The 23195-nt window shown below is 45.9% G+C and overlaps 2 protein-coding genes across 2 annotated transcripts in view; both read left to right on the plus strand.

Moving 5' to 3' along the window:
* LOC138945628 (superkiller complex protein 3-like) overlaps positions 1 to 23195 on the plus strand; it is an 81776-nt gene that overhangs the window by 38128 nt on the left and 20453 nt on the right. Inside the window, exons 23-33 of the mRNA XM_070317100.1 lie at positions 22 to 114; positions 573 to 668; positions 989 to 1203; positions 2886 to 2947; positions 4346 to 4402; positions 4934 to 5077; positions 6061 to 6202; positions 6728 to 6821; positions 16582 to 16662; positions 17082 to 17209; positions 18529 to 18652. Of these exons, the coding sequence (XP_070173201.1) occupies positions 22 to 114; positions 573 to 668; positions 989 to 1203; positions 2886 to 2947; positions 4346 to 4402; positions 4934 to 5077; positions 6061 to 6202; positions 6728 to 6821; positions 16582 to 16662; positions 17082 to 17209; positions 18529 to 18652 (1236 nt within the window). The remainder of the gene's footprint in view (positions 1 to 21; positions 115 to 572; positions 669 to 988; positions 1204 to 2885; positions 2948 to 4345; positions 4403 to 4933; positions 5078 to 6060; positions 6203 to 6727; positions 6822 to 16581; positions 16663 to 17081; positions 17210 to 18528; positions 18653 to 23195) is intronic.
* LOC138945620 (uncharacterized) lies at positions 18716 to 22619 on the plus strand. Its single transcript, XM_070317088.1, has 3 exons — positions 18716 to 19095; positions 20658 to 20879; positions 22251 to 22619. Exons 1-3 carry the CDS (start codon positions 18875 to 18877, stop codon positions 22417 to 22419), a joined length of 612 nt encoding a protein of 203 aa, XP_070173189.1. The 5' UTR covers positions 18716 to 18874; the 3' UTR covers positions 22420 to 22619.

A 23195-nucleotide genomic window follows, 5' to 3' on the forward strand; every position in this document is an offset into this window, starting at 1 on the left:
TGATGTTGTCATGTTTTGCAGGGCTGCCACACAGAGACCTGACTTGTCGTGTCTGTGGAAGCTGATGGGTGACTGCTGCACTGGGCTCCACTCTCTCCACTCTGCCTCCTTCAGGTGAGGTTACCACATTACCGCTGACATGGGGATATAGTGGGCCCATCCCCCACCCCAACCCTGTTTTAAGAAATTCAAAAACTAAGAAAATACGGTCTTAAAAAGAAGGTAAACTTACAGAGGTTATGAATGAGAAAGCAGGCTCCTAAAAGGGGGAATTTTGTAAATGGGTGGAGAGGGAAGGGGGGGGGGGGGAGGAGGGGGGGGGGGGGGTTAGGAGAGGGGTGCTGTGAATTTGAAGGAAAAGTGGGTCTCGACAAGAACATCCAACATTTTTAAGTTTTTTTGTCTCAAGTTCTTCACTTAAATTAAGACGTGAAACTTCTAACAGGGAAAAAAAAGTTTGAGTCACCCAACACTCACGCTTGTTTGGAGAGTACTATTTGTTGTGAACACTGGTGCTGCACTGCATGATAAATTTCGGTCTGATAAAGAAGCATATATATCCCATGTTTCAGGATCTCTGTTCCCAGACGCCTGTGTCAGACAACGTCCCAGGACAATAGGGACATGGTGGAAATTGGCAAAGTGGAGCTTCTGGAACTTGGCACAAAGTAAACAACTGGGTGGTATTTGTTGATGTGTTATATTAGATTAGGTATTTACTGTGTTTGACCCAAAAGGTCTGAGAGCCTTAATTTCCTTCTCCCTTTTGTCAGGATTAGATTGTGAGTGAGTTTGTGTGTGTGTGTGTGTGTGTGTGTGTGTGTGTGTGTGTGTGTGTGTGCATGTGTGTGAGTGTATGTGTGTGCTTGCGTGCATGCGTGCGTGCATCCATGTGTGTGTGTGTGTGTGTGCATATGTGTATGTGTGTGAGAAATTACCCCAACACAGTGAACTGATCTGTTTGGCTCACTATCATTCTTATTTTCAGATGTTACGGACGAGCTTTGAAAATCATCCCAGACAGCGCCCCACTGTGGCATGACCTTGGCATCAGTTTTTTCAACCTCTGCAAGGACAAGAGCTCTGACGCTGACAAGAAGTCGCTCATTGACAAGTGCGTTCATGCCTTGAAGAAATCACTGAGCCTTGACCCAAGCAATCACTTGCACTGGACAGCATTGGGAGTGGTGGCTGCCAGTCACTGTGAGTTGTTTTTTGGAGTTGTATTTACGTTTCTTAAAACTGGGCTTCAGATTAGACTATAGACGTGTCGAAGACAATTTTCCATTTTAATGATTCATTTTAATGGACGATAAAGTGTTGTTATTGTTATTTTTATTGTTAGATGTATACATGTTTTAAAATTATCTCCACAACTTATAAAGTATACTTTTACACTAGAATTATGTTTAAACAAATTAAGTATGTATGTTTAATATTATTCTTATGAAGGTTTTTTTTACAACTATTTAGAATAGAACAGGATGGATGTTTTGAATGTCAATCACTGGGAGCAGTCAGAAGAGTAAGAATTTTGTTTTGTTCTCACTATCATTTGCTTATGAAGATCATGATGTTGTTCTATTGCTTAGTCAGTCCTAGAAATAATGTCCTAGACCTGTCTTACCTTGCTGTTATCAGTATTTTTGCCCTCTTTCATTACGATGCTATGGTATTTCTGTGGGTCTCCACATGTGTTTGTTTATAAGGCGGAAGTGACCTCCCCTTGTACACAATAGGCCCTCAGAGGAAGCCTACGGACAGACTAGAATAGAACATGCACATAACACAGAATGTCTGCACAGCACACACACACACACAGCAATACAGCACACCGTCTTGTACCTCCTTCTGCCCTGCCGAAGTCGGGGTATCCTTTTTAATCCACCGAACAATTAATATCCACAGCCATGTGTGTCTCCTGCCTCCGAACACACACGCTACAGAGCTCGACTCGATGTGCGCAGTTTCGTATAAAAATTATTTTCCAAATTTCCCCACTGTGTTTTATAAAATAATCATATTATGAAAGCACTTACATTCTTATCTTAGTTGTTATGTATTCATTGTTAGTAAACATCGGCATTATTCATGTTTTACTTTAAACGCAATCATTGTTATTTATAGATCACAGGCACCTGATGTAAGTAGGTCACACACGTGTAAATGTTGTGCCCAGTCCTTGTTTTTGTTTCTGTTATTATTTTAGTTAGCAGGTCTAGTTGAGCACGTATTAAGTATCATGTACCCACTACTAGTCATTGTGCATTTTAGTTAATGGACTGATGATGTCATTTGTATGGAGTCGACGCACGTGCGAGGATATGTATGTGTGGGAGGGGGGGGGGGGGGCGCGGGAGATGGAAGCTTGCTGTATGTTATGTAATGTATATATTGTGTGTGATACGTGGAAATGTGATACTATTTATTTGCATGTATGATACAGGTACAAATGTGATAATTGTAGGCTTATACTAGTGATTACTGTGTGTGATACATGAAATGTGATATGAATGCTGTTTTTATATGTTATACTCTTACTTTCTCCCAAGCGCAAGACAAATTCTTCTTTGAAAATTGAAGCCAATAAAATTTGAGTTGAGTTGAGTTGAGTTGAGTAATCCTTCGATGTGAAACTATTCTTAGTAAGAGAGGATAGTTCTGATGTGTGGGTAAATATATTGGTCATAGGGACAAAACCGTTTCTTTTTACTTCTAAGCACATTATTGTGAAGCATGTGAATATCACTTGTGATTGTCTATTACTTATTCTGGCAGCAAGTTCTGTTACCTTGTCATTACAAGTTGATATACCTTGCTGTTTTAAGAGAGTGGTACATATTGCTCAACATATTCTTGACAGATAACATTTATTTTTCTTTCAGATGTGAAAAACCCATCTCTAGCTCAACACTGCTTCATCAAGTCTGTTGAGAGTGAGACAAGTGTAAGTTTTCAACGCAGGTCTAACTTGGCTACTGACCTAATTACGAGATACATAGAAAATATATACTACATGGCTTGCAGCAAGCCATGTAGTAATTTGTTTATTCTACATACTGTACTTAAGTGTCTTTTGTTCTAAACTTCCTTCAGTCGAAGCGCCCAAATTGAAGACGCGTCTTATGAAACCTTGATCTCTTCCAAAGCCTTGAGAAATCTTTGACGTCAAAGCAAAAAGACGTCACTCTAGAAATTATAGCGTGATGTGTACACTCCAAAAATTCTTCATGGGGAAACACCAAGCGCTAAAAAGTGTTCCTAGAATGACATTTGTCTCAGTGACTTTCTCATCATGAGCAGTGGAAAATGAGGTCCCTACCAGACTAGTTTGACATGACCTCATTTACATGATATACCCACTAGTGAAGTGAACAGTATTGTAATGTCATGGGTGGTCTCTCGAATGGATGTAGGATAAATATAATTATGAGCTTGCACAGTTTGAACATTGAGTCTATTATGCCACAGGTTGCTTTTTTGAACAATTTGTTGGAGCTTTTTTAAGACAATTGTGTTCCATTCTGTTTTGTTCTTCACTTACAAAGTGATCCTTTCTTGCATAGTTTGTGTTATTTAAAGAAAGTGTACTTTTTTTTTATCACACTGACAAGTCTGGGACTTTTACCTTGCTTTACCTGTCCTGAATTGGGACATTCTTCAGTGTTTTTCACGGACTTGGAGGATAATAGGTCAGTTGGACCTGGCTTGAAATATGTATCGGTCCAAATGACCTATCTACAATAACATTATTTGTTAGAGGTCCTCCTATGTTTCAAAACTATCGGAAAGGTTGACACCAACCAGGCGTCAGACCAGTGCGTCAGATAATGACGTGAATGACCAAAGACGGAGGCCTGAGAACTGCACTGGTTATGTCAACTTTATTTATTTATATGGGAGATTTATATAGCGCTTGACGTTCTCTAAGCGCTTTACATATTAATTTCTGCCGTGTGAGATGGAATTTTTTACACAATATATCACGCATTCACATCGCCCAGTAAATCTCAAGCCATTACTGCGAATATTTACTTTTCACGGCCTATTATTCCAAGTCACACGGGTATTTCGTGGACATTTTTATCTATGCCTATACAATTTTGCCAGGAAAGACCCTTTTGTCAATCGTGGGATCTTTAACGTGCACACCCCAATGCAGTGTACACGAAGGGACCTCGGTTTTTCGTCTCATCCGAAAGACTAGCACTTGAACCCACCACCTGGGTTAGGAAAGGAGGAAGAAAATTGCTTACGCCCCGACCCAGGGTCGAACTCGCAACCTCTCACTTCCGAGACAAGTGCACCCTACCACTCGGCCACCCTTTATCTTCTATTGTTTCAGAATACAGTGGCCTGGACAAACCTAGGTATCTTGTATTTCCAACATGACAACATAAAGGTATTTTTCAGTGTTGTTTTATGTGAAAGTTTTTGATAAACGGATTATTCTTGATCACTTATGGTTCAACCGAATACTTTCTAATGCAGAAATGCATCCATGTCTGCAAGTTTATTTGAGAAAAGTGTGAACGCAAATGTTGAAATGATGTTTGTGATGAGTGATGATCATCCTTCTGATGATACCAACAGCGCTTTTTGTTGACGCTTTAACATTTTCCAGAGTCGAAAGCATTATGATGATAATGTTGGTGACGACAATCATGATCACAACTATGGTTATGACTATGATGATAATGATGATGACTTTGATGATTATGAAGATGATGCTGATGACTATGATGATGAATATGATGATGATAACTATGATGATGACTATGATGATGACTATGATGATGACTATGATGACTATGATGATGACTATGATGACTATAGAACACTTTATTATCTCAACGAGGAGAATGATGATGATCGATGCTGATGACTATGATGATGAATATGACTATGATGATGACAATAATGATTGTTTCAGCTGGCTCATGAGGCATTCAGCATTGCTCAGAGCCAGGACCCAGAGTACATGAACAGCTGGGTGGGCCAAGCCATGGTGGCAGAGGCTGTGGGGCATGAGGAGGCCATGGATCTCTTCAGGCACTCCACAGAACTTGGCATACATGTAAGGGATCGCTCCATAGAATAAGGCTAATGACCAGTGCTTCAAAATAAGGTTGGCTTACTTGTACAGAAGAAGGAGATGCTGAAATGTGTTTGGAATACATTAGCTCCAGGTAGTCGTTTCTCATCCATTTGACTCGGACGTTAAAGGCTGACATAGTCCTATTTAATTAGTTTAATTACTTCCAGGTCTTTTCCCATCGTTGCGGGGATATATAAATTAAGCTTCCTGCAAAGTTTTAGGTTTGAAGTCCTTACCAATTACGAGAAATAATTAATTCTTTATTGCATTGTTTAGCAACAGTTCTCCAGGACTTGGGCTATTTTTAGACCGTTGACGTCACTTCGTGACGTTTTGTAAAGCAAAGATGGCATTTGAGACTGTTCTGTTTACATTCGACACTATCAACACCACTTTGCAATACTGAACATTTTTTTTCTGTGTTCAAAAGCTACAGCCAATCGTTATTAATTATATCCCCTTAGGTATAGTTTTATAACTATATTGGCACATGTAAACAATATGAATTAATTAATGAACGCTACGAATATGGCAGCCTTTAAGACAGAAGGTGAGCTGGTCTCATATTCGATCTCTGGTATGCAGCACCGTTCAGTTTGTGCAGTAGAAATCACCAAGTAAGCCTTAGCGTAGCTCGTTGTAAACACGTCCAAGCGACTCCTCGCCGAGGTGTGGAATGATGTTCAAGATGGCCGCGCAATAGCGCGTGCGCAAGGAATGTAGGACGGTAACTTTGACCTGTGACCCTGACCCTTACCCGGTCAAGGCCGTCTTTTTTTAGGGTTACTTCCCCCTGCTGGGGTGAAGCGTAGTTCAGCGTCTTAGCACTTAAACTGAAGTTATTGCTATATGTGAGTTGGGTAAGTATATTAATCAAATAAAAATTTATTATTATTAAAATTTTCAATTTTCGTTTGGTCATTATAGACAGGTTGGGCTGTAAGAGGAAAGTGTGCTTTCAGCTGGAGAGCTGTGCGGGTTACGGCCACTGGGTGCTGACCACACTGCTGGACGTGACCAGGCAAGACACGGAGGCCTTCCAGTTCTGCATCAAACAGATGGCTGCCGTTCCTGCTGCCTGTGACGCTCTCACCAGATACACTGGTATGGCTTCTTCTTTCTCTCTCTGATTGTTGATCAAGGAAAAGTAATAAAATGCAAGCCTGCAAGTTGAAATCTGTGTTGACACAGAACGTTTTTGTGTAAGACACTAAGACTAAAGTGCTGTGTGCCTGCAAGCTGGTACTTGATCTCTACTTGAGTTTTTCTGTGTTTTTCTGTGTTTTTTGTTGTTGTGGTTTTCAAATTCTATCTGCTTTGTAAGGGAGGATCACTTTATCTTTCAACTAAACTTTATGTTGGATACTTTCACTGTTGACACGGAAAACAAGAAAAGGGTATGGACAAAAAGAAGACCATTATTACATATTCTTACTCCAACTCACATATAAGCATTGACGCAGGGGATGCCTGCTAAACTGTGTTAACAGATCACTGATTACTCTTTTCTCACAGGCTCACAAGACATATAAAGGTGTTTGTGAAAATTGTGTGCCCAGTGCTGTGACAGCTAATTTGTTTTCAAAATACAATTTATGCAAGCACTGTTTCCGATGTGTTAACTGACAGAGGTGATGAAGGATGACCCGTGCGCTTTCAACATGCTGGGATTGCTTCTAGAGCACCAGGGGCGCAATGTGTCTGCTCTCAGTGCCTTCCAGAGGTAAGTACCGTAAACTACCTTTTATACACCCCGTATCGAGTAAACGCCCACCCCCTACTTTGGACCAAAAGCTATGCATAGGGCATACTTCCTAGTAAAACGCCCACCCCCCACTTCTTGATTACTTCTTCTTCTTCTTCGTCGTTCACTCCATCATTTTGTGATTTGCGTGATGCAGCGCTTTTTGGCACCCAGGGGGTCCCGCATCTCCGGCTTCGGCCATGGACGTTGATCAGGGGTCCCTCCCTTAGACCAATTGCCTTCCTGGGCTGTTGAGCTTGGTCTGCCCGTGGTTTTATTTCGGAGTTTTCCTTCTCCTAGACTGGTTACCTACCATGGTTGTCGAGTCCAGTCTGCCCGTTTGGAGGTTGCTGAGATGACCGCTTGTGTCCTTGGGCCTCTGTGCCGTCACACCGGTACTATCCAGCACATCTCCGTCTTTACCAGAGCCCCGTTAGCCAGCAACCAACCCGTCCGCCATGGGAGAACCCTACCGGTATACTTGTCAATATAACACTTACCTCGACAGTACTATTCTTGCACATTATCTATTATAGGCCGAAAAAATTGGACAAAACGCTGCGTGGGTACAATTATCTCCCATAACCATGCGCCACCGTGGATCCCAAGCACTGTCTGAGTGCTTCCCCCTTACAGGATGTAGGTGGCGCGTCCTCTTTCTTTTTTCGCGCGTGACAGTAGGCTGTGTTTCTGCTGCGCTCCCGGATTATTTTGGATTCTAGAGTCTTCTTTTCTGTGTGGATTACCACCTGTTGGATTTTTGTGTGTTATTCCACTTCTGGCTTGAGGCTACGTTGTTTTTCTTCCAACTTGTGCCTCCGTTGTTGTGTGGCGGACTCGGCGTGCCTACCGTCCTACTTCGTGGTGACCGGTCGTCTGCTTCTCGTTTCGCCTCATTCACTTGAGTATTGACCTAATTTTCTTTGAATTTTGTTAATTCTCGATTTTTTAAGGGTACGTACAGGGCGAGGTAGGATGTCTCGTCTTGTTTTGGGCTCTGGTTCTACGGAACCAGAGTCTGCCGGGGGCAACCCTTCTCCGGGCGCACAGCGTCATGTTTTGCGCACGGACAGGGGGACCTTTCGGCGCTCCGACTCTCCCTCCCCAAACGCTTTGCGTTTGCGGCGAGGGAGGGCGGAGAAAGCCTGTTTGAGCAAGCTCAATGCGAGCTTGCTCAAACAGGCTGGGCTTGAACCTGGGACTTCGGGCGGGGCTGCGCCGTCGAAGGTTCGGGGAAGGTCGAGGGGAAAGAAAAAGCGTCTTTCTCCTTCTCCTTCCGTGGAACACGCTTCCCCCCCTTCGACGCCGTTGTCCGGCCCTCAGTCTCAGGCTTCAGCTCCTCCCGGTTTCAAGCCTGGGGGGAAGGTTTCCTTCTCCTCCCTGGCTCGAATCCGGGGGCGGGTCGATTCCCAACCCTCTTTGGGGGTTGGTGAATCTGATCTAGGGGCTACGGGAGAGACTCAGGTTTCGACTTCTTTCTTTTCCGGTGCCTCTCCTGTGCCCTCCTCGGTTTCCACCGCTGTGGAAGCCAGGAGGGACACGGGTCCTCCTCTGAACTCCCTCGCTGGGTCGTCTACTGCTGTTTCGACAGTAGTCTCGGACTCATGGGGGGGGAGATCGGAGGAGATGACGGGGTCTATGAATTCCCTCCCCGCTGGGGCTGGGATGCGAATTGACCCCGTTCAGGGCGGTCCTGTGGGGGCAGGGGTTTCAGGCATCGTGCCTACGACCACTGCTACTACGGTTCCCTCTGACGTCCGTGTGACTGGTGGCTGTCCCTCTATGAAACGCTCCGGCCGACTAGTTACTGGACGTGGAGGTGTTCGACAGAACGTGGTACTTCTGTCGAATGGTCAGGGCGACGGGAACATTGTTTCTGTTGCTCAAACCGACACCTCCGACCGGACCGTCTTGACCCCACGCCATTCCTTAGCGTCTGGTGTTCGGGTGACGGATGGTCCGGACCAAGGGTCCGGAACGGTCCAGGCTTACGGGTCGGGATCGAACCGGACCCACGGGTCCCGACTGGACTTGACCTCCGGGTTTGGTCCGGACGGGACCCATGGTACGGGACCGTACCGGACCTTAGGGTCCGGTGCGGGACAGTACCTCTGGCCCTTGCCGGACCCCCGGACCTACGGGTCCGGATGGTACGGTACGGGACCAGTGGTCCGGTCGGGACCGGACCACCCGACCACCTCTGTTGGTCCGGGTGGTCTGGCACCGAACCGGAACACACCGGACCACCGGACCTACGGGTCCGGATGGTACGGTACGGGACCAGTGGTCCGGTCGGGACCGGACCACCCGACCACCTCTGTTGGTCCGGGTGGTCTGGCACCGAACCGGAACACACCGGACCACCGGACCTACGGGTCCGGATGGTACGGTGTTTCCACGTCCGGACCGAACCACCCGAACACTTTTGTGGGTACGGATGGTTCTGTGCCGAACGGGACCTCCGGATGGTACGGGACCGGACCGGACCACCGGACCGGACCGGACCACCGGAACACCGGACCACTCGACCGGACCGGACCGGACCACCGGAACACCGGACCACCCGACCGGACCGGATCGGCACCCCCGACCGGACCGGACCATTTCTTTTCTGATCAGACCCGATGGGTCCCTGTTCAGTCTATAAATGGCGGGGGTTCGTTGGCTGGACTGACCCAACAGTCGCAGGGTTTTTGTTGTTCTCTCCCTTCGGCTGCTGGAGACGTTTCGTCTTTGGGGCAGGGGTCTTCGCGGCCTCTTGCTTCAGTGGGCGTTTCGTCACAGTCTACTTCATCACTTTCGGCTCCTCCCCCTCAAGCTTCCTACACTCCTGCTGTTGAGGAGTTGTCGGGAAGTGAAGAGGAGAGTGAGTCAGAGGACGATGGGGAGGAGGATCAGGGTCGCCCTGAGGTTAACACTGATCCTCTACCCTTGCCGGTTTCTGATGGAACTTCCGAAGCTATGCTTCGTACTTTCCAACAGTACATGACAGACATCACGCGGCGTCTTGACGCCACGGATGCCTCTCTTAAGCGTCTGTCGTCTAGTGTTCCCAACCCTTCGGTTGACACACAGGACGTGGAGTCTGAGGACGAGAGGCAGGAGGCTCTCCCTCGCACAGCTAGAAGGACGTTTGAACAGTTTCAGGACGTCCTTCCCTCCGACGCCCTCTCGTCCTTGGAGTCCGCTTCGGCCCGGGCGCGGGAGGCACACGCCGCGTCTGCCGGCGGCTCGTTTTATGAACGATCCGGCCGCCAGCAATTCGCGTTCCACCCTAGTCTTAGTGCCACGGTGGAAGCGGCAGCACATCGCCTGAGGAGTACAGATTCACGTGCGAACGCGACCTATGTTCCTCGGGAGGACGCGGATTCAGTGCCGTGCTTTCCTTCGGGAGGCGCACCTCCACTGTTTCCTCGTGTCCAATCTGTTTCGTCCCTCCCTTTTCCCTTTGACTCTCGAACTCTCCCTTTCCAGACTTCGAGTGTTCAGGGTGGGGCTGACGGTGATGTGTTCGTTGGGGAGGTGCCTTCGGTCAAGAAGGTGGAACTGAGCTCTGCTTCGTTCCACAATCTTGAGGCCACCGTTTCTTCCATTGTCGAGGCCCAATCACAGGCCTTGACATGGATGAGCACGCTGTCCACACTGTTGGACCCTCCCGATCGGGCAGAGTCCGATTCCACTCGGGTCCTTGACACGGTTCGAGTGGATCGGGCTTTGCATGCCGTGCGATCGTGCGTGACGACTGCGGCAGAATTGGCCATTGGAACACGGGTCCACTTGTTGGCCCTGTTCCGTGATCATTTTCTGGCTACTTCTTTAGTGCCTCCGGATATGAGGAAGAGTCTGAGGAACACGTTTCCTCAGCCTTCTTCCCTTTTTCATCCGGGCACTGTCCGTTCTGTGGTGGAGTCCACACGCCAGAGGAACACTGATTCTCTGATGGTTGGCCTCGCTGCTTCGGCGACGTCGGCGGGGAGTAAGAGAAGTGCTACAGTCACCTCCAGCTCCCAGCCTCAGAAGAAGAAGAAGAAGAAGCCAGTTTCACTGCCTCCTTCTTCCTCCTCTCAGGCGCCTGTCGCGTTCCCCCCTGCGGCCCCGGCTTCTCGTGCTCCCAAGCGTAAGAAGAAGGGTGCTCAGACAGGTAAGGGTAAGCAGCACCACCAGGGGGGTGGTCGCAAGCCTGCGCCTGCCCGCCAGCAGAATTTTCAGTGAGTCCCGGCCCTACGTTGACGCCCCCTCAAGTTGCCCCTCTTTCGTCCGTCGGTTCCCTTTTTCGGGCCCGCGACATGTGGGGCAGACTGGTCTCCAACCAGTTTATCTTGAGGGTGGTGGGGTCGGGGTTTTCTCTACCGCTGTCGTCACAACCTCCATTGTCCGCTCTACCTTTGACGTTCCCCCCTCCTCGAGACCCTGCCAGATGGCAGGCTCTTCAAGACGAGGTGAACTCGTTGGTCGAGAAGAAGGCTGTCTACCCCCTTTCTCAGCCTTCTCCGGGGTTCTACTCCCGCCTGTTCACCGTCCCCAAAAAGGACGGCAGGTTCAGGCCGGTGTTGGACCTCTCCACCTTGAACTTGTACCTTCGCAGGTGCAAGTTCAAGATGGAAACCCCTTCGTCGGTCCGGTTGGCCATCCGGCCAAACGATTGGGCCACGTCTGTGGACCTCCAGGATGCTTACTTCCACATCCTGGTGGCCCCGGGGTACCGACATCTGCTCCGGTTTGTTTGGGAGGGCACAGTGTTCGAGTTTCGGGCCCTCCCATTCGGCCTGTCCTTGGCCCCGCTGATTTTTACAAAGGTGGTCAAGGAGCTGGCGGCGTTGGTCAGAGCTCAGGGTGTGCGTCTGCGTCAATATTTGGACGATTGGCTCACCCTGGCCCAGTCTCGCGATCAATGCCTCCAACACACCCGGCAGGTCCTGGAACGGACCCATGCTTTGGGGTTCCAGATACAGTGGCACAAGTCAGACCTCGTGCCAGCCCAGCAGTTTTGCTACTTGGGGATGGCGTTCGACACAGTGCTTTACACTGTGTCTCCCTCCCCGGACAGAATCCTCTCCCTGAGGCGAAAGATCCTCTCCATTCAGGCTTGCCGCGCTGTTCCTCACAGGCGGCTGGCGGAACTGTTGGGTTCCATGGAGTCTGTCGCTCTGCTGCTGCCCCTTGCAAGGCTACACAAACGTCCCCTGCAACGGGCAGTAGCAGATCGGACTTCCAGGCCTCTCGATTACACCGAGTTGGTCCAGATCGGGCCTTGGTTTCACGAGGCTGTAGTCCAATGGCTGGACCCGATCTGGCTCAACTCTGCGGTGCCTATCCAACCGAGACGGCCGTCTCTCTTCCTGTACACCGACGCTTCTACGCGGGGTTGGGGGGCCCACCTGGACCTGCACGAGGCCCAGGGGGTCTGGACCCAGGAGGAGTCCCTCCTACACATCAACTTTCTAGAGTTGGAGGCGGTTCGTCGGGCTCTGCTGGAGTTTCGCCTCCTGATTCGGGATCAGGATGTGTTGGTCCACGGGGACAACACCACATGCCTAGCTTACCTTCGCCACCAGGGGGGCACCAATTCTCGGTCCCTCTCCCTGTTAGCGGAGGAGATTCTGCTCTGGTGCCAGACCAATCAGGTCCGGATGTCAGTCCAATTCGTTCCGGGGAAACTGAACGCCCTGGCCGACATTCTCAGTCGGGGCGATCAGGTTCTCCCCACAGAATGGACCATCGCTCACAACGTTCTACGGCGTCTGTGGGCAAGGTGGGACCGTCCTCTGATCGATCTGTTCGCAACTCGATTCAGCGCTCGGCTTCCCAGGTACGTCAGCCCCTTTCGAGACACGAATGCGTTCCACGTGGACGCATTCACTCTCTCGTGGAGGCTCCTCGATGCTTACGCCTATCCCCCGACATCTCTGATTCCGAGGGTACTGGCAAAGTATCTGCAGGAACGGCCAAGACTGATTTTGGTCGCGCCTTACTGGCCAACAGCTCCGTGGTTTCCAGATCTTCGCGGTCTCACCCACGTAGACCCTCTACCTCTGAATCTGGACGGGGGAAGTCTGCTCCAGCCTCGATCAGGCCTCCCTCATCCACGTCCAGAGAGTCTGTGCTTGACCGCATGGCTCTTGTGCGCTCCAAACTGCTTGCACTAGGATTGCACAAGAGTTCAGTAGAGTTTTCCTTGAACGCTAAGAGGCGATCAACTAATCAGCTCTATGACTTACGCTGGAGAGCTTGGGCCTCCTTCGCCTTGTCCAAGGGGATAAAGCCGCTTTATCCCTCAACACAGGACTTGGCCAACTTCCTGGTGGAAGTGTATCAAAAGAAGAGTCTTTCTTCTAAGACTCTTCTTGGATACAAATCTGCCATCACTTCCACGATTGCGGCTGCTACTGGTCGCAGACCTGAACACTTGATCAGTTCCTCCCTCATTGCTAATGTCCTTTCGGGTATTAGCAATGCAGCGGTGTCTAAACCTCGGGTTTCATTTCCCAAGTGGGATGTCTTCCTGGTTCTCAAACTCCTGCGTAGCAAGGAGTTTGAACCCCTGGCAGGCATTAGTATCAAGTTCCTGACTTTTAAGACTGTGTTCCTCATCGCTTTAGCCACTTGCCGTAGACTCAGTGGTATTCAAGCTTTGAGTGGCCTGGAATTTGACATTGAGTTCACCACACATCAGGTGACGTTGGCTTTCCTACCAGACTTTCGAGCCAAGAATCAGAATGCCTCGGAGTTGTCCAAACCAGTAGTCATTCAAGCCTTGGCTCCCACTCTTGAACATGATGACCCTGATCGCTTCCTCTGCCCAGTACGTGCCCTTAGAGTGTACCTGGATAGAACACGTAGCTTTCGGTCTTCTAAGCGGTCACTGTTTGTCTCGCTTAATCCGAAGTACCAATCGGATATTTCTAGACAAACTTTAGCTCGTTGGCTGACCTTGCTTATCAAACAGGCTTATGTTCATGCTCAAGTGGATGTGGTCCCTGACATCAGGGCACACGAGATTCGGGCTATCGGCTCCTCGTTGGCGCACGTGCGGGGTGCCTCGCTCCAAAGCATAATGGCGGTCGCGTTCTGGAAGACTCCAGCCACGTTTATTAACCACTATATGCGAGACTTTTCCAGTCTCAGGCTTGACCAGTCGTATGGCATTGCCAAAGCAGTGGTTGCCAGCATGGTCACGTCAGTCTAAGGTATTTTTCTTGGGTATATTTTCTTCTACAGTAGTACTGTTCGAAAATTGCCTGGGTATCTTAATCCTTGGATTTAAGTGATTTTGATTAAGGAGTTTAATACTCTACATATCACCCTCACACCACTCTGGTATTCTGTGCAAGAATAGTACTGTCGAGGTAAGTGTTATATTGACTGTAAGGCTTCTTTTTAAGCCTACTGTCTATATGATACTTACCGAGACAGTACTATTAGAGTTTCCCTCCCGCCTCCCCTCTTGATATGTTATGGGCTTTTTGAGGGTCTGCAGCTCATAAAGAAAGAGGACGCGCCACCTACATCCTGTAAGGGGGAAGCACTCAGACAGTGCTTGGGATCCACGGTGGCGCATGGTTATGGGAGATAATTGTACCCACGCAGCGTTTTGTCCAATTTTTTCGGCCTATAATAGATAATGTGCAAGAATAGTACTGTCTCGGTAAGTATCATATAGACAGTAGGCTTAAAAAGAAGCCTTACACTCACAATGAAAAACACCCCCACGTTTTAGGGACAGTGAAATTTCAGTGATTTTCTTCCGACGGCATAGCTTGGTTCTGTTTCACCACCATACCACGATGAGGAGGGGATGGTCTTTATGGTGGTTCTTGATTACTGATGTCAGGAGAAAAAAATTTGGAAAATTTGTTTTTAGTGTTTGTAAACTTCCGCATGCGGTAAAGAGTATTCATCCGTGTGTAAAATGCCAATATGCTGTAAAAAGGAATACTGTTTATTGATACTCTCACTGAAGAGAGAGAGAGAAAGAGAGAGAGAGGAATGTTTTGTGCAATAACCATGCATTCCTTTGAACACTTCCATGCCAAGTGACCAAAATATCGTTATTATAGTAAAGAAACCGCTCCTGCAAGGGGTATAGTACCTAGCAAACGCCCACCCCCAACTTTTGGGCAAAATTGGTGCATGGGGGGGGGGGGGGGGGGGGGGTGTATACAATGTAGTGTATGGTACAATGGAACCCCCCTCTTTAAGACTTCCTCCATTTTAAGACCTTGCTTTTTCACATTTTCTGTTCATAACCTGTGTAAATTTACCTCCAGTTTAAAGGGGGTCGTCTACATTTTTGCTTTTTTTTCAATAATCTTATGGTTAGATTTCGATACAAAATTATGTCAAATGATGAATGAACCATGGGGAAACAAGTTATAGAAAAAAATATATGTAAAACAAATTTTATTTTTGGGTAGCGTGACTCACGCTTCCAATATTTTGTTTTCTGTTTGCTGAGAACGTGTGCTTTGCCTAAAAATACTGACCAATCAAATTCATGTCACTATGCTTATAGCCACGCCCAAACAAGTGCAGCAACAGTTTTACACTGGAGCGCTGTCAACGCTCTTTTTTAAATGCACGGGATTTGAGAGGAGTTTTGCGCTTGGCATTTTCCAAATAAGGATATCCTACTATGAGTACTAGGCTGGAATACTACAATGAATTTTCAAACGGCGACACTGGCTTCGTCTTTCCTGATCGAAAGGGGGTGTCGTGTTGATATTTGTAGATAATAGACTCTGTATTTTAATGGTCAAATGGCGATTTCGGTATAAAAATGTAGACAAGGACCTTTAAGACTCCCTCCTTTTTAAGACCTGGTTTTCTCAGATTTGTGAAGGTCTTAAAAGGGGGGTTCCACTGTACTCTGTTTTGCCCCCATACTTTAGTTAACTGCCCTGTCATTTTCACAGGGAAATGGCAACAGCCAAGTAAGTGTCTGGTGTATATTTGAGAGTACAGTGGCACCTGCGATGAAAGGGAAGGCGATGTTTTGTTAAATACTATTTTTTATTCATAGTTAATATGTAAAGCGCGGAGAGCATAGATTACTGTGGTTCGCGCTATATTAGCTGTCATTATCATTATCATTACTATTATTTAAAGGACACCCTTGGGAGAAGCGAAAATATCCCTACATGGAAGGTGGCCTGTCATGACAGGTATACTTTGGAAAAGATAATAGACAACTAAGGGAGAACAGAAGGTGTCCTTTATTGGGAATTGTCCTCTCATCAGAGGGGCCACACATTACAGGTACCACTGTAGATAGAGTGTATTTCTTAAGCCGTCTCTCAGAAAGAGCCTCTGATAGTCATAACATGATGACAGTTTTACTTTGAAGCTTGAAACAGGTTTAGGATGGTTTATTTGGTGATTGGGAAAGCTTCAGCAGTATTGGCGTTAACCGGTAACTACCGGTATTTTACCGGTTGAAATGAGAAAATACCAGAACTAAAATGACTGCCGGTATGATCGACCTACCAGATGATTTTTGAACTACCGGTGTTTTTCGCTGGTTAAACAACAAAACCAGTACACTGAGTTGGACTCTTACTCGTTCCATTGACCAGCCTACCGTTTTTTGTGTGGACTGTTTGAATCATAAAAGTTTGCGTACCGGTTTGAAAAAGTGCTTGCGCCATCACTGTTCAGTCACCCACTGGGTTAATATCGAAGCTACTTCTTGGGAAGTTATGGCTATGGGAACTTGTATGTTTTTTTTCCTGTTTCATCACAGAGCGACTGAGCTAGCAAAACTTTCTGGGTCTGAGCAGGATATGATGAACAAGATTCAGCTGAACCTTGCAAGACTCTTGAGGTAAGTGGCACCAGTACAACAACAGTTACAAAATAAATGGAGGAGTTTACTATTTAATGATAGTATTTGTTTTGGAGAAAAAAAAAAGTGAACAATGAAGGAGATTTTTTTAGAGAGAGAGAGGGAGAGAGAGAGAGAGAGAGAGAGAGAGAGAGAGAGAGAGAGAGAGAGAGAGAGAGAGAGAGAGAGAGAGAGAGAGAGAGAGAGAGAGAGAGTCCGCACTATACATATACCCAAAATGTTCTCATCTGCCTTAACTTTGTCTTTTTCATTCTTTCTAGAATCCCTACTCTGTGACAGGCATATGATTCAGAAGATGACCCCATGTGCACTTTTAGAGTAGGAACATCATTTTGACGGGATCAGATTTGAACATAAACATATTCTCATACATTTTGTATCTATTTATGTGTCTGCAGCAAGAACCAGCGTTATAAAGAAGCAGCCAGCGTGTACGAATCACAAGCAGCTTCTTGCTCATTTGCTGATGTGTGCCAGCGGGGGCTGATGCTGTACAAGGCTGACCTGCTCCAAGACAGCTACAGAGGTCAGTGTAGTGTCCTCAGTCTGAAACTGATTTTTGTACCTGATAGTAGTTAGCCAATGGTAATGTAGTTCTATTAGATTCCGGTATTAGGAGAGACAATATGGCTGCACCATCATTGATGGAAACAAACCTTCCATATCTCCAAAGAAAAGAACCCTGAGAGTTTCCTAAAGCACCCTAGCTGTGTTAGTACGTGTTGTATGCGTGTGTGAGCTTCACCTACACTCTACACTACACCACTACAGTTCTAATTCTATATCTAATTATCTAATTCATTCGCCAGATGCCACTTACTTGGTGGCCAGATTGTTTGTGTACCTTGATAATGCTTTTACTTTTGTGTGCGGTAAGACTGTAAATGTGCGTTTTACTAATTTAGTGATTGGTGTGATAAAATGGGCGTGCTGTTTCTCAGTTCGCTTCATTTTTGACTCACATGCGAAGCAAAAGTGAGTCTATGTACTCACCCGAGTCGTCCGTCCGGCCGTCCGGAAAACTTTAACGTTGGATATTTCTTGGATACTATTCAGTCTATCAGTACCAAATTTGGCAAGATGGTGTATGATGACAAGGCCCCAAAAAACATACATAGCATCTTGACCTTGCTTCAAGGTCAAGGTCGCAGGGGCCATAAATGTTGTCTAAAAAACAGCTATTTTTCACATTTTTCCCATTTTCTCTGAAGTTTTTGAGATTTAATACCTCACCTATATATGATATATAGGGCAAAGTAAGCCCCATCTTTTGATACCAGTTTGGTTTACCTTGCTTCAAGGTCAAGGTCACTGGAGCTCTTCAAAGTTGGATTGTATACATATTTTGAAGTGACCTTGACTCTGAACTATGGAAGATAACTGTTTCAAACTTAAAAATTATGTGGGGCACATGTTATGCTTTCATTTGGTCACATATGATCAAGGTCAAGGTCACTTTGACCCTTATGAAATGTGACCAAAATAAGGTAGTGAACCACTAAAAGTGACCATATCTCATGGTAGAAAGAGCCAATCAGCACCATTGTACTTCCTATGTCTTGAATTAACAGCTTTGTGTTGCATGACCTTGGATGACCTTGACCTTGGGTCAAGGTCATATGTATTTTGGTAGGAAAAATGTGTAAAGCAGTTCTTAGTGTATGATGTCATTGCTAGGTTTAGCTGAAGGTCAAGGTCATGTAAAGGTCAAGGTCAAGCATGTGAGTCGTATGGGCTTTGCCCTTCTTGTTGTGTGCAAGAAAATGGCCTTAGTTTTAAATATGTGGGTCTCGAAAGTGCTGATCGGATCATCAAAAGTCCTGTATATTTGTGTTCTCATTTCAGTGTACGAACAAGCACTGACTCTAGCAGAGACTGACAGCGACAAATCGGACGTGTGCGCTGCAATGGGCATGGTTGCCTTCAAGGCAGGCAACGCTGATAATGCCAAGGCTGCTCTCTTCCAAGGGTCAGTTTATTATGCGACTTAGGTCTAGCTGTTTCTTAGAGGAAAGTATGCATAGCACTTAAAGGAAAAGTCCAAGGTTTAGGGTCACTTTTGATACGTTGACACTTTTAATTCATTAACCACAATTGTATGTGTAAAAATGAACACAGAAGCCCCAAAAGTATACTTTGAAACCTTTTTTTGCTGTTCCGAATTGTTCCACCGCGCGCTCAGTCTTGGCTCATGACCTTTTGCACACGTGTTTACTACGTCACACACTGCTCGAACAAGATGGCCACTCACAGTATTTACAGCAGCGAGGAAGAGGAGGAGTACGACGGACCACGTTTGAGCCAGGCTATCGTTCTTCCTACCAGTTTGAACAACGGAAGAAAGACGAGGAAAGAAGGCCACAAGACGCTGCTCGTAACAGAGCCAGCATGCAGAATCGGCAACACTGACTGGTATGTGATTACTATTGTTGTCGCTATCTTCTGCATGCTAGATCAAAAGTCATGTGCGTTTTCCACTCATCAGTTCTTGTGCTTCTGTTGGTATGTTAGCATGACAGGATTATGCTAAGCTGAGCTTTTCAAGCGTCTTGTTTTCTTACCACTTGGATATTTTACTTGGGACTGACAGTTCAGAATAAATGTATCTGCAGTGTTGCCTACACTTGACGATCTCTTTCCCCTCACGGTTTTTTTTTTCCGTTTACACAACAAAACATGTTGATAGTAAGTCAAATTGCGTAATGCCATTTTCTCGTACAGAATGACATTGATGTTGATGATATTTTCACTGATTCGTGACAGTAAGACACAGTGTTTCGTTTTAGGTAATGCATGGAACCACAAAACAGTAAAAGGGAGCTTTCTGAAATGGCGACGGTGATTTCAATATTCAGAGATCTATCTCAGGAATCAGTATTGCCTTACATGTGCCTATTCCCCTGTAACCTTTTTATGTATTTTAGATCTGCCATGATACGATTTGTAAAATGACGGAAGGACATGAGTTATGGTCTAAAAGTGGTGATTTTGTGTATTTATTTTAGGAAGGAAATCGTCCCAGAGATGTTGTTTGGTCAGTAGGGAGGTTGGGAAATAGTTTTTTCAAAGGTAGAAGGACATTTCGAGTAGGCATTGAAAATGAACGAAAGGCAATTCTGGGACGATACCAAGGATTGTTGTGAATGATGCAGAGTCAGCAGACAAAGCGTGTGTGTTTTTTTTTTATAAATCAGTGCAGAATTTAATCTTGAGTGAAGCGGTATGTTTTTGAAGAACTCTTCAAAACAATCTTCGTTCTGTTGAATAGGAGGATGTGTGTGTGTGTGTGTGTGTGTGTGGGGGGGGGCAAATGGCGTGTGCCCGATTTCAACAGAAAAACTAGGAAGATCTATCGTAGATCTGAAAATAAATAATTCAGTGATGAACAAAGATTAATTTGTTTGTGCGTGGGTGTGTGTGGGTGTGTGTGGGTGTGTGTGTGTGTGTGTGTGTGTGTGTGCGCACGCGCGATACCCGTGATGAGGCGACCATTGTGTAGTGGCTATGTTCCCCAGGCTCCAACAGAAGCAGGCTGAAATCGAATTCTGTGAATGTGATCGTTTATCGTGTGATGGAGTGATACCGCTAGTCATTTTAACAAAAGAAGGTTTCTCAGAAATATCCAAAAATGCATACACAACAGTTCCCTTCTTTTGATTGATGTTTGGTCTGTTTTGTTTCGCAACATGGGACACTGTTCAAAAGACAGTGCAGGAGTATTTACATTGTTTCTGTTTTACAGTGGCCAGGTCAGTCACGATGTGTGGTCAGTGTTAAAAAGCGACCCTGTTAGATTCACTCGAAGGGTACTAACACTGCATGCATTGTGAAACCGCGACTAATGGTACTGTTCGTGTTGTTTCTGTAAAGCATGGTAAGTTTTGTGCATACATAAGAATCACCCGGTTTTTTTTGTGTGTCTCCTATGTGAACGGGGCATGCTGTTATGATTACAGAGTGATCTACTGTTTCAGGTGTCAGTGCGGACATTGCTGCCGGATGCCAACTTCTGTTGAGTGTGTGTGTTGCCACGACGTCAGACAAATCAAACAGAAGGTAGAAGGCCTGGAAGAGCAGGTAGGCTGCATCACAGCACATCCTGGCTTTCGTACCGTGTGTCTGGACATCTACTGCCTGGAGACCGCATACTATGCGTACAAGCAGGACTACGGGCGTCTAAACTTCGATCTGCATGAGTATGTAACACAACACAAATCAGAAGATTATCATTCGGATATATTTGCATATTCTTACACTGACAAGAGAGTGAAATACGAAGTAGCCTACATTGTATTACACAAATAAACAGATCGGATACGTAAACTAGACACAAATACATCGAATCTAATTAAATCTTCATTATAAACATTAACAGTGGAAAATAACAGCAACTGGGAAACAATAGCATTTGTGTGAAATAAATACAAAACCTATTGTAAGACTGAACACCCACCCACAAACTTTTCAAGATACAATTTAATTGATGTGGGATTCTTCAGTATGTACACTTCTTACTTGCCGGTGTAGCACGATATTAATCCTACGAGATTTTTACTCCGGAGTAAAAAAAATTCGTACGAATATGTTACTCTACTCATACGTGAGAAAGTTACTCCCCACGACAGGTGTACTCCGATTAAAAAAAATGACGAACAAAATTGTAACTCCCCTGACAAATAATTAACTAATACATTAATCCACCCTATCCCCATAATTATCAGTATGATTAGAGCTTGTTAATTTTTCTTAAGTTTTGACATCGGAAATGTACCTCATTGCTTAGAATGGGTGTATAGCTGATGATCGTTGGTGAAAGCCTACAGTAATAGAACTTGGCGGACATTGGTCATAGTCCGATAACTGCCTGCATACAGTATACCTACATAACAGATTCCAACACACATTTCTAAAGTGAACATGTCATATCTTTATTTTTATGGATGAAGAAAAGGAGGTTTCCGCCTGACATTTATCGAAAAAAAGGAAGACATCTTCTGGAAGGTTTTAGATGCAAAGTTTCATGAAGATCTCAGCAATCATTTTCAAGGAATCGCTTCACACGCTTTCTATACGATTTTCGTATGAAATTGTAATCTATTTTCTTGCTACGCAGGGGCGGACCTAGTTGTGGATAAGGGGGGGGGGGGGGTTCCAATTTGGAGCAGGGGTCCAGGGGCCGCTTAGGCCCCGGTGGGGTCCAGGGGCAAAGCCCTGGTGGGGGGTCTGGGGCGCCCCCCAGACGCTGAAGGAATTTTATTTTTTTAGGTCAATCGGAGGCCTCTCCTTTGAGTTTTTCGTCAGTTTCAAGCATGTTGCATTTGGAAGGAAGGAAAGCACAAGCCCTTTATTTTTTTTACAAAAAAAAATAAATAAATAAAAAAAAATAAAAAACGGATGGGGGGGGGGGTCCGGGCACCCAGGAACCCCCCCTAGGTCCGCCCCTGCTACGGGTTATTGATATATAGATTTTAAATATTTGCCTATATTATATTTGTGACAAAAATGCAGTGCGTTCAATGTTATTCTGGGATTGCTTTACACCACTTGTTTCTTTCTTGCTTTCGCAGGAAATACAGATATGTCGCCTACAGGCAGCTGGTGCGATGGTGTTGGGGTTTTCTAGGCAAAAGCATCAGGGTGCCTCTACCAGCTTGTGCCGTGAAAACGATCAGGGACACTTTCCCAGACGGAGGAAGAGTGGGGTTCAAACTCCCCCAGCTGGAGGGAATCGTGTGACCCTGTGTTGAACAGCTTCCTGCATGGTGGGACGATGGTACTGGGATGCCAGGTGGTCTGGTACATGGTCCACATGATCCCACAAACTTAGTTCCAGGTTCCTGGGGCTGTTGGTGTACTCCCGCATCAGATACTCTGTGAGCCGGTCAGCATAGCCTGTGCCCCGCAAATAGAAATACAAATTAAATCGATGAATTTGACTCAAGAAATAACTGTTTGTGGTGATATGCATCGGTATGAATGTATAACGGGTACATTAATTATACCCCCCCCCCCTTCTTGTGTTACAACGTTCACTACCTTTCTTGGTTAAATGAACTGCTTGAAGTTAAACCTTTAGAAATTTACCCTCACTATTATATATTTTTCTAATTTCTAAGATTTGATTTTGTCACATATCTTTTTTAGGACATAGAGTGGGAGTTCCACTAAACTCAGGTCTGTCAAAACTTTTGCATCAGATAGTGAATTTATGACTCAGAAACATACTCATAAGGGAGAGATCATTGAAACTGAAAGCAGAGGTTATTTGTGGAATTCCCCAAGTCTTCGTGCATGCGAGTGTCCGACAAACAAAACTGTAGCACGTTCAACCATCTTGACAGAAGGAACAAATACCCACGCTTCCAAAGTAGGTCAGAACTGTTGCAGAGTAGTACAGGAAGGGTTTTCACACTATAACTACCACTCTCATGAAGTTTTTCACTTCAATTGAAAGCCCATGATAGTGGTACGATATCAAAACAGAAAAGCTTAAAAAACAATGATACTCGCCG

Source organism: Littorina saxatilis, linkage group LG1, assembly GCF_037325665.1.
Source record: "Littorina saxatilis isolate snail1 linkage group LG1, US_GU_Lsax_2.0, whole genome shotgun sequence".
Classification (NCBI taxonomy): domain Eukaryota; kingdom Metazoa; phylum Mollusca; class Gastropoda; order Littorinimorpha; family Littorinidae; genus Littorina; species Littorina saxatilis.

What these genes read in the sequence shown, in the direction of transcription:
- LOC138945620 (XM_070317088.1), top strand. Translation starts at nt 18,875, where the DNA reads ATGACCTTTTGCACACGTGTTTACTACGTCACACACTGCTCGAACAAG. An exon ending in AGAATCGGCAACACTGACTG is followed by an intron (nt 19,096 to 20,657) that starts GTATGTGATTAC and finishes CTACTGTTTCAG; the next exon opens with GTGTCAGTGCGGACATTGCT. An exon ending in CTAAACTTCGATCTGCATGA is followed by an intron (nt 20,880 to 22,250) that starts GTATGTAACACA and finishes TTGCTTTCGCAG; the next exon opens with GAAATACAGATATGTCGCCT.